This window comes from Phaseolus vulgaris, chromosome 3, assembly GCF_051622355.1.
Source record: "Phaseolus vulgaris cultivar YP4 chromosome 3, ASM5162235v1, whole genome shotgun sequence".
NCBI lineage: Eukaryota > Viridiplantae > Streptophyta > Magnoliopsida > Fabales > Fabaceae > Phaseolus > Phaseolus vulgaris.
Genome location: NC_143500.1, coordinates 2961317 through 2973099, shown reverse-complemented (window position 1 = coordinate 2973099; position 11783 = coordinate 2961317). Strand labels below are relative to the sequence as shown.

General features: G+C 29.5%; 2 protein-coding genes across 6 annotated transcripts; both read left to right on the top strand.

The window, feature by feature from the left end:
* The first annotated feature begins 535 nt into the window (after nucleotides 1-535).
* Nucleotides 536-3513, top strand: LOC137806074 (B3 domain-containing transcription factor VRN1). Of its 5 annotated transcripts, none has more exons than XM_068606005.2 (6): nucleotides 536-799; nucleotides 1518-1606; nucleotides 1962-2391; nucleotides 2479-2615; nucleotides 2715-2981; nucleotides 3125-3513. In XM_068606005.2, the coding sequence occupies exons 2-5, from the start codon at nucleotides 1535-1537 to the stop codon at nucleotides 2955-2957; spliced, it is 882 nt and encodes a 293-aa protein (XP_068462106.1). In that variant the 5' UTR covers nucleotides 536-799; nucleotides 1518-1534; the 3' UTR covers nucleotides 2958-2981; nucleotides 3125-3513. The 5 variants fall into 5 exon arrangements, with proteins under 5 accessions (XP_068462106.1, XP_068462104.1, XP_068462107.1 ...); XM_068606003.2 differs by having other exon boundaries at nucleotides 2476-2615; XM_068606006.2 differs by having other exon boundaries at nucleotides 541-799; nucleotides 1489-1606.
* A 2330-nt stretch (nucleotides 3514-5843) lies between these two features.
* Nucleotides 5844-8264, top strand: LOC137808816 (B3 domain-containing transcription factor VRN1). The gene is made up of 5 exons (XM_068610098.2): nucleotides 5844-5915; nucleotides 6589-7024; nucleotides 7518-7663; nucleotides 7746-8013; nucleotides 8152-8264. The coding sequence occupies exons 1-5, from the start codon at nucleotides 5844-5846 to the stop codon at nucleotides 8262-8264; spliced, it is 1035 nt and encodes a 344-aa protein (XP_068466199.2).
* Nucleotides 8265-11783: the final 3519 nt, after the last annotated feature.

Below are 11783 nucleotides of genomic sequence, written 5' to 3'. Positions count from 1 at the left end.
GCAAGATTGTGAAATTCGAAAGTCTACGTAGAAGCGTGAAAGTTTTATAAACTCGTAAGAATTTACTTTACATAAAAAAAAAGTATAATTACTCTAAAATTATTAAAAGAAATAAGTCAACTATAAATATATAACTTTAAAATACCTTAAATAAAAGAAATTCATACAAATACTATAAAAAGTTAAATTATTTAAATCATAAAAATTAAATAAATAGAAATAAACAAATATCAAATTTTTATGTGCAATTTTTTAATATCAAATTTCTATGTCCAATTCTCTAATGTTGATAAATATTCATTCCATACTTTCATTCAATATCTGATTTATTTCCTCAAACATTTTTACTTCTATTAAAAATAGAAAATGCACTTAAATTGAAATTTGATCTACTCCAAAACATTAAAAAATACACTGTTACAAATTCAATTTCTAGCAAAAACAAAATAAAATTCTCCCAATTAAAAACGAACAGAGCGCATTCCAAAAAAATAACTGCAGCTCAATTAAATAAAAAAAATCCAATTTGGAGTCCATATTGTATTCTACAGTCCAATTAAAAAACAACAGAACTCTAATAACCTAAATCCCAATGCAACCCTAATTCCACATCACCCGACACCACTGGGACCACCGTCGACCTGCAACCCGCGACCACCGCACGAACCGTCACCACCGCGCGACCTGCTCCGCTCGATCGCCACCACCGCCGCACTCGTTCAGAGAAGACGCACCACCTCCGCACCAGAGAAGACGCAACGAATGTGACTGAAACCAACACGCAACGCGAAACCCTAAAGTGAGTTTACTCCATTCAATTTTCCCCATTCAGAAAGACACCGTGTTGGGTTAAAACGAAAACCCAACTGAACTCGCTAATTCGGAGCAGAATCGCGAGTTTGAACGAGTTCACCAAATTCACTCCGAGTCTGCCGAGTTTCCTCAAAAGCTGAGTTTATTACCGAGTTAACTCGGTAAGGTATGTGGAAACGTAAACTACTCGAGTCAACGAGTTGACTCGCGAGTTTGACACCTATGAATTGAATTTTATTGACAATATCTAGAAATTGATAAAGATACTTCAAACTAAAAGCCAGCTCCCATATTAAGGTTTACTTGGTTACTGTGAAAAGTTATTCCAAACAGATATGATAAGAAACACTCTATTTCTTTCTACATTAATCTTATTCAAATATTTAGGAATTGTTAAAAAAGGTTTAAGAATGGTTAAAGCATATATTTAAGATTCTTTTAAAAAAATCAGTTATTTTTTGGCATAGATATATTTGTTGGTATTATTATTAAATTAAAACAGAGCCTCGTCATTAACCAAAATTTTTGTAATATTCCATGATTAGTGAAGATATATTAGAATCATTCATATATTTGATCATGAATTTATTCTGCATTTAAAATATTCAGTTTCAATTTATTTATAGCAAATTTTAATTCATTTTAATTCTAATTAACTTACCTTTTGTATTTAAGTTCTCTATACTTTGCACACCTTCACTTAGGTTTAACGAGTTGAACAATGTCTTCTCAATGTCAAGGAGTGCAATTTTTGAAGGTTATTGTGGAAAGCATCCTTCAAAGTGGAACAATGGTAACAGTTTATTTTTCTTTAAATATCAATAACAAAATTTTATTAACAGCTTATATTAGTGTAGTCCAAAACCTATGAAATTTTTTGGTAATATATACCATGTTGTGTTTTGATTGAAATTGAATAGGTGATCTTACAAAAGTTTTCATTTTTAAATATTAATTACTGTGAATTTCTGTGATTACTGTTGTTAATGAATGTAGCAGGATATATACATTTCTATAATTGTGAGAAGATAAGTGTTATATATCAGACTGAATTAGGTTTTCATTTAATCTATTCAGATTTCTCTTCTATATGTCTTTATTATATTACAGTTATATTGATATACTGTGTTGATGAAATTCTATGACAGAAAGTTCCTACCAGTTTTGTGAGTAGACATTGGCAAGGAATGCCAAATCCTGTCATTCTAAGCCTTCCAAATGGCAGCAAGAGCAAAGTTTTTTGGCTGAATCAAGATGGTGGTGTTTGGTTTTGCTATGGTTGGAAAGAGTTTGCAAAATACTCCAAGTTGGATGTGTCACATTCTATAGTGTTTCGATATGAAGGAAATTCTTGCTTCAACGTGATTATTTTTGGAGAAAGTGGTTTAGAAATAGAATACCCTTTAAGCAGGGATGCTACTAATGAAGAAGTGGGAGAAATTGATGAAGCTAGTTATTTCTGTGCAAACCTTAGTGAAGAACGAAGTAAGAGGCCAAGAGAAGAAGCACAAGAAGAAGAAGAAGAAAAATCTAATAGGCAAAAGACATGTTCTGATTATTCCAAGCACAAGAACAGTGGTTAGTTAGTGTTATTTTTTTAAAAACTTTTTCCTACCTTTCATATATATATATGAATTCATACTCAAAAGTGAACATTTGCAGCAGGTACTAGTAGTAATGGCCAAGAAGATTTCAGGACGAAACTCAGAATGCTTCGTGAGAAGGTGGAGGAAATGTTCAACTATAACCCTAACCATTTCACATGTGTTATCAAAGAAAAACATACTGAGAGAGATCTTCTGGTATTCATTTTTCTTTTTCTTTTTCTGTTTATTATTGAGTATTTGTAATGTAGTTGTTTACACTCACTTTGCAAACCCTAAAGATCATGAACTGACCAGGTCATGCCAGCGGAATTTGCCAAACCATATCTACACAAGGAAGGAACTGCTACACTTTTTGTTGAACATGGCAGAACTTGGAAGGTCGAGACAGAGGCTAATTCCCATAAACAATTAGAAGTTGTCTTTGGGTGGAGGGAATTTTTGTTGGATAATAAATTGAAACTTGGTGATATTTGTGCTTTTGAGGTATTAGACAGGGAACTGCTTTTATTCAAGGTTACTATATGTCGTCTAGAATAGGACTCAAACACTCCCTCTTCAAAGGTATGCATTATTACTATTACCCAATATATATATTGTGACATTTCAAGAAAACTATGAATGAAAACTATGAATTTGTGAGTGCATTTTTTTGCATGTGACATTACCAACTTTTTCTATTTAACATTTTTAATGTACACTTTTAGGTCGAAAAGGAGTTTCTGATATGCCTTCTACATCCCTTAAAACTCCTGTGACCCCTAAAGCAAGGACACCAAAGCTCAGAGATGATATCTTCGTCTTCCTCAAGTCGGGAGTGCTGATATGACAAACTATAATCATGTGTATAAACAAAATCACATATAAATATTAGTTGATTAGGAACATCTTTTTATCTTCTGTGTTAGGTATGATATTAATTTTGGTAGTCATGTTATCCTTGTAGAGATGTGCTTGATGTTCTTTTGAAAAATGATGGTATCCTTTACATAGTATTTTGTATGTATAGAGTTGGAGTATTTCTTAAATACTTTAAATAATTTATTTATTTTTAGTTGATAAAAAATAGATAGTTCTGAATTGGTTCTAGATATGTAAAACATTCTTTACTAAATTTTTTGCTTGTTATTTTCCTACACAAGTGTAAATCTTAGCTTTTAAATCAATTTAAGTTTTTGTGAGATTCCCTTAAGTCTATCTTCTAATAATATTCATAATAAAAACTATAAAAACCATAAGAAAATCATTAAATAGACATTAAATTTAGAGATAAAAATAATTAGTTATTATATTAACTAAATTAGGTATTAGTTTAGAAACTAAAAAAAATACTTATATCTAAAGTGATTTATATTATTAATAAAAATTTATAAATTGGTATCGAAATTAATCATCAAAATTTTAACTACTAATATTTTAAATTATAAATTAGTCTTTAAAAAATAAATAAAAACCAATTTAAAATATAAAATAGTAAATAGTTAAAATCTTGATACCAATTCAGAAATTATTTTATAAATTTTTATTAATAATAAAAATTACTTTAATAATCTATAAGCAAATTTGATTGAAAATACTATTGTCTCGCTATCCTTCTAGACCCACTTATCCTCTATGCTTACTTGATCCTCCTCCTAAGTAGACAAATCCTTTCTCCACCTTAAGTTCCACTCCCCGGTCCCATTAGCCATTCACATATGTTTGCTTCCTTAAGAACAAATAAAGAGAATAACCTTGGGAATCTACTTTTCAAATCTCCAGATGTTACCCAATTATTTGACTAGAACAAAATGTCTTTCCCATTTCCATCCTCCCAATTAACACAATCTTCAAACTTCCTTCCCACTCCTTTGAACTCCATACCTTCATCAAATCTCTCCACCATAAAGAAACTTTGCTATTATCAGTCCGAAGTTCCTTCTGGCCTCTCCATCCACCATACTTAGATTTGATTATCTCCCTCCACAACCCTCCCTTATTCGAGTTCAGATGCCATATCCATTCTCCCAATAAGGCTAAATTAAAACTTCTAACATTAACTCGCCTGCATCCTTGGAATTACAAACCTTATCCCAAGCAACCCATGCAATCTTCCTCCCTTCTGACTCCCAACCCCACAAACAATTTCTCTGTAAACTCACAATCTTCTTCAACACATTAGACGAAATCTTGAGAAGAGAAAGATAGAATAGAGGTATAGACGATAGAACAGACTTAATCAAACATATCCTCCCTGTCATCGAGATGTATATACCCTTCCATCTACCTAGTCTGCTTTTTACTCTGTTGACCACTTTGTCCCAAAATTTGCTCCTCGTATGGCATCCCCTACATGCAATCCCAAATACTTAAAAGAAGTTCTCATTACTTCACAATTTAATATTGATGTGAAACATAGAATTTTCTTCTGTTCCACCCCAACCCCACCAATCCTACTCTTGAGGAAATTCACCTTGAGACCAGAAACCAACTCAAAACAGCTCAACATGACCTTAATGTTAAACACACTTTTGATATTTGTCTTACAGAAAAATAAAGTATCATAAACGTATTGTAGCATATTTACCTTAACTGACTTTTTGCTGATCTCCAAGCCTTCAACCAATTCTTTCTCGACTGCAGTCCTAGACACTCCTGCAAGACCTTCGACCACTATTAGAAACAAAAATGAAGATAAATGGTTGTCTTGTCTCAATCCTTATTTCGAAATAAATTCCTTAGTAGAACTCTCATTTACTATATAGTAATGTCCAACCATATCTCCATGAAAAACAAACAAAAATGTTAACGAAAGGAAAAAAAGAGAGTTTTTCATGATACAAATATTTGAAGGAGTTAGCATGTGTATATTTTTCGGATTGTGTATTTGATCCTTTATATCGTGTCATCAATAAAATTGGTTCAAAGCTTCTCTTAACAAAGATTTAAAAATTTCCAAAAAATCATTGGTAGGACACATTTATTTATTCACTGTACATTGAATTTTACTGACAATATCTAGAAATTTATAAAGATGCTTCAAATTAAAAACATGTTCCCATATATGAAGGTTCCTTGGTTACTGTAAAAAGTTATTCCAAACAGATATGATAAGAAACACTTTATTTATTTTTACATTAATCTTATTCAAATATTTAAGAATTGTTAAAAAAAGTTAGTTATTTTTAGGCATAGATATATTTGTTGCTATTATTATTAATTAAAACAGAGCCTCGTCATTAACCAAAAATTTTGTAATATTCCATGATTAGTGGAGATATATTAGAATCATTCATATATTTGATATGAATTTATTCTGTATTTAAAATTTTCAGTTTCAATTTATTTATAACAAATTTGAATTATTTTAATTCTAATTAACTTACTTTTTTGTATTTAAGTTCTCTCTACTTTGCACCACTTCTCTTAGGTTTAACGAGTTGAACAATGTCTTCTCAATATCACGGAGTGCATTTTTTCAAGGTTATTGTGGAAAGCACACTTCAAAGGGGAATAATGGTAACACTTTATTTTTCTTTAAATATCAATAACAAAATTTTATTAACAGCTTATATTAGTGTAGTCAAAATTATTTTTGGTAATAGTGTTTTGATTGAAATAGAATGGGTGATCTTACAAAAGTTTTAATTTTTAAAGCTCAATTATCGTGGATTTTTGTGATTACTGTTGTTAATGAATATTTGTATAACTCTAAGAAGATAAGTGTTATAGATCAGACTGAATTAAGTTTTCATATAATCTTTCAAATTTGTATTTAAACTAATGTCAATATATATACAAATTGATTTCATTTAATCTATTAGATTTCTCTTATATATGTGTTCATTATATTGATTGTCGTATTAGATGTAAAAAGTAGTCTTTTAAGTTCTTTTATTTATTGGATATTTGTGTTTGATTTTTTGTTTTATGTTTTATGGATTTTGATGTATTGGTATATTCAAGAAGTTGTCAATGGTGGATTAATGTGAGGTGATATTTTTGATTTTTGGGTTGGTCGACAACTTTTATTGAAAGATTGATTTAGGTTGGAATATAAGATTTTGTATATATATATATTTTTTTTATATAAAGGTTGAGTCACCCTTAAAATAATTCATATTTATTTATTATTTCTTGTTGATAAAAAAAAGTTATATTGATTTTCTGGGTTGATGAAATTGTATGACAGAAAATACCTACTAGTTTTGTGAGAAGACATTGGGAAGGAATGTCAAATCCTGTGATTCTAAGTCTTCCAAATGGCAGCAAGAGCAAAGTTTTTTGGCAGAATAAAGATGGTGGTGTTTGGTTTTGCAATGGTTGGAAAGAGTTTGCAAAATACTCCAAGTTGGATGTGTCACATTTTATAGTGTTTCGATATGAAGGAAATTCTTGCTTTAACGTTATTATTTTTGGAAAAAGTGCTTTAGAAATAGAATACCCTTTAAGCAGGGATGCTACTAATGAAGAAGTGGAAGAAATTGATGAAGGTTCTGATTTTTCTCTAAAATTTAGTGAAGAACGAAGTAAGAGGCCAAGAGAAGAAGCACAAGAAGAAGAAGAAGAATCACCTAATAAGCATAAGAAGAGAGCATGTTCTGATTATTCCAAGCACAAGAACACTGGTCAGTTAGTGATACTTTTTTTTTAAAAACTTTTTCCTATACTTATATACAAGAAATAGAATCAAAATTTAAGGATTAAAATAATTCATTATTATATTAACTAAATTAGAAACTATTTCATAAATTAAAAAAATAATTGATATCTAAAGTATTTTTTATTATTAATAAAAATTTATAAAATAATTTTTAAATTGATTTCGCTACTAAAATTTTATCTACTAATTACTTATATTTTAAATCAGTCTTTATTAGTCTTTTAGATACTAATTTAAAATTTAAAATATTAATAGCTAAAATCTTGATAGTTAATTTAAATACCAATTTAAAAACTATTTTTTATTTTTTATTAATAATAAAAATTACTTTAAATATCAATAATTTTTTTAGTTTATAAAATAATATTTAATTTAGTTAACTTTTTCGCACTACATGATTTTTTTTTTTTTTTTAAGTGATATATGAATTGATACTCAAAAGTGAACATTTGCAGCAGGTAGTAGTAGGGCAAGTGAACATTGCAAAGGAGATTTCAAGAAGAAACTGAGAATGTTTCACAAGAAGGTGAAGGAAATGTTCAAGTCTAACCATAAGCATTTTACATGTATTATCCGAAAAACATACACTGAGAGAGATCTTCTGGTAATCATTTTATTTTCTTTTTCTGTTTATCTTCTGATGTTTACACTCATTTTGCAAACCCTAAAGATCATGAACTGAGCAGATCATGCCAGCGGAATTTGCCAAACCATATCTACACAAGGAAGGAACTGCTACACTTTTTGTTGAACATGGCAGAACTTGGAAGGTTCAGACAAAGGTTAATTCCCATGAACAATTTGTATTTTCCAGTGGGTGGAGGAAATTTTTGTTGGACAATAAATTGAAACTTGGCGATGTTTGTGCCTTTGAGATGTTAGTCAGTGAACCATTTTTATTCAAGGTTACTATATATCCTCTAGAAGACAACTCAAACACTCCCCTCTTCAAAGGTATACATTATTACTATTAACCTAATATATATTGTGATATTTCAAGAAAATTAGTGAATTTGTGAGTGCATTTTTTGCATTTTACATTACCAAGTTTTTCTATTTAACATTTTTAATGTACAGTTTCAGGTCGAAAAGGAGTTTCTGATATGCCTTCTTCACCCCTTAAAACTCCTGTGATTCCTAAAGCAAGGACACCAAAGTCCAGAGATGATATCTTCGTCTTCATCAAGTCAGAAGTGTCAGAATGACAAAGTATAATCATGTGTATAAACAAAATCACATATAATGATTATTTGATTAGGAAAATCGTTTATCTTCTGTGCTAGGTATGACATTAATTTTGCTAGTTATGTTATCCTTGTAGGAGAGACGTGTATAATGTTATTTTGAGCATGGTAGTAAGTATTGTGCGATACATGATACGATTATGATGAATCGAAAGAATAATCGTTTTTCTCCTGTATTGCACGATACAAGTGCGAATCATTTCGCATAATTGCAGAATCGTTTATGTATCGTGCAATGTATTTGGGTTTGGTAATAATAACTCTAACTTTTTTTTAACCACGAGCTTGTTTCTCCTTCAACTATGATTTCCCTCTTCTCCTCCAACGGCCTAAACATAGTGACACATGGAGAACGACGACGAAAGTGAATGACGAGGAAGAGTGTGAAGCAACACCATGAGAAAAGGAAGAGACAATTGCAAGAGTAACATGACACTTGTGCAGAAGACAACCCTAATGTTGTCTCTCATTGGGCCACCAACCCAAATATTTTTTTTTTCATCTAACAAAAGAGTTGGGCCATATAATGCAGTCCAATTGAACCATTATAATATTAACCTAATATGGTGAAACCACTCTTTTTAAATGTGATTGTGAGTATTAATTATATTTTACATGTTTATATGTTTTATATTATATTTTTTAAATGTTTATAAATCTTACTATTCACGATTCAAGATACACTACAAGAAAAATAGTAACTAAATTAGAGACCATTTTAGAAACTAAAACAAAAATTGGTTTCTAAATTAGTTTCTATTATTTTCTATTATTGTTAAATAGTTTCTAAATTGGTATCTAATTAGCAACCAATGTTTTATCTACCAATTATTTAGTTTCTAAATTTAGTCTCTAAAACCTTGGTTGCTAATTAGAGACCAATTTAGAAACTATTTAACAATAATAGAAAATAATATAAACTAATTTAGAAACCAATTTTTGTTTTAGTTTCCAAAATGGTCTCTAATTTAGTTACTATTGCAACTAATTATTTTGGTATCTAAAAAATGGTTTCTATTTCATCATTTTCTTGTAGTGATATAAGCTCTTTGGTTCACAATTCAACTATCATGCTTTTGAGAAATAATGGTATCTTTTACATTGTATTTTGTATTTTATATGTATAGAGTTGGAGTATTTCTTAAATACTTTAAATAATTTATTTAATTTTAGTTGATAAAAAAACAGATAGTTCTGAATTAGTTATAGACATGTAAAACATTATTTACTAAATCTTTTACTTGTTATTTTCCAACATATATTTTATAGGTATATATATATATATATTATGAATGTGATGTATTCATATATAGCTAAGTGTAAATCTTCGCTTTTAAATCTATTTTAGTTTTGTGAGATTCCCTTAAGTCTATCTTCTAACAATATGCATAATGTTTTGTTGATTTATTCTTAATTTAGTTATGTATGGTTAATGTTTTATTTAACAAGTATTAGGTAGAAACAAAACTTTTGGGAAATTAAAAGCTATAATCACAAAAATTATTAAATAAAAATTAAATTTAGAGATAAAAAATAATTAGTTATTATATTAATTAAATTAGATATTATTTTAGAGATAAAAAAATTACATGTATATAAAGTAATTTCTATTATTAATAAAAATTTATAAATTAGTATCTAAATTAGTCACCAAGATTTCAATTACTAATATTTTAGATTATAAATTAGTCTCGAAAAAAAATTAATAAAGACCAATTTAAAATATAAAATAGTAAATAACCAAAACTTAGATACTAATTTAAAAATTATTTTAATTTTTTTATTAATAATGGAAGTTATTTTAGATATCAATAATTTTTTTTATATAAAATGATCTCTAATTTAGTTAGTCAAATAGTAACTAATTATTTTAGTATCTAAAATTAGTTTTTATTTAATGATTTTCTTGTAGTCCCATATGCTCCATACAATAGCTACTTTGTAAATAAATTATAATTAATTTATTTTTATTCTTACTTTTTTAAGCTAAAGGCTGGTTCTTTATAATACAACTTAGTGAATCAGATCAAGGTTTGAATTATCACTAAAACATTTTAATATTTAATAATGTCCAACCATATCTCCATGAAAAACTAACAAAAATGTTAATGAAAGGAAAAAAAGAGTTTTTCATGATACAAATAATTGAAGGAGTTAGCATGTGTATATTTTTCAGATTATGTATTTGATCCTTTATCGCTTCATCAATAAATTGGTTCAACTTAACAAAGATTTAAAAATTTCCAAAACTTAAAATCATTTGAAGGACACATTTATTTATTCACTACATTAAATTTTATTGACAATATCTAGAAATTGATAAAGATGCTTCAAATTAAAAACTTTCAGCACTAACAGTGATGAATAAAAAAATTATTGTCAATCTTATGGAACGAATCTGAGGCTCAAATCGCAGCCAAAACTCAATAGACACGGTGACAAATGTCTGGTAAAAATTTCAGACCAAAATACCCAAGGAGTAGGCGTAGTAAGTCCCACACCGAGAATGAACAAAACTGGTTTTCAGAAAACTAAACGTCCTGGCTTTTCTTCCCCGTATCTTCTTTTTGTGATTTGTTTATGGACGTGTCTCCTTACCTGGGTTCAAACAACATATGAAAGTACTTGTGTGAAATTTTTTAGCGCAATACGGACCCATAATCAAATTGCAGAAATTAGGCCGAAATTTCACAAGTTTCAGTAGAGTTCGCCTTGGTTTGCAAAAAATTTCTCAAAAATTCTCCCAAAATAGTTTTTTCCTGAAATTCCACACAAGAATATCCATTGAATTTGGGACAAAACGCGACAAATTTTAGCTCAAACCGATGAGTTTTCACCCACGAAAAAAATCAAACAGTTTCACGCACAAACGAACATTCCTTTCAACCCTGTCAATGATGAATAAAAATTTATTGCCAATCTTGTGGGACAAAATTGGGGCTCAAATCTCAGCCAAAACTCAATAGACAAAGTGACAAATTTCTGGTAAAAATTTCAGACCGAAATACCCAAGGAGTAAGGCGTAGTAAGTCCCAGACCGAGAGTGAACAAAACTGGTTTTCCGAAAACAAAATGTCCTGGTTTTTCTTCCCTGTAGCTTCTTTTTGTGATTTTTTTTATGGACGTGCCCCCTTACCTGGGTACAAACAACATATGAAAGTACTTGTGTGAAATTTTTCAGCGCAATCCGGACCCAGAAAAAAATTGCAGAAATTAGGCCAGAATTTCAAGAGTTTCGGTAGAGGATAGCCTTGGTTTGCACAAAATTTCTGAAAAGTTCTCCCAAAATAATTTTTTCCTGAAATTCCACCCAAGAATCTCCACTGAATTTGGGACAAAATGCGACAAATTTCAGGTCAAACGGATGAGTATTCACCAACGAAAAAAATCAAACAGTTTCACGCACAAACGAACCTTCCTTTCAGCCCTGACAGTGATGAATAAAAACTTTATTGTCAATCTTGCGGTACGAATCTGGGG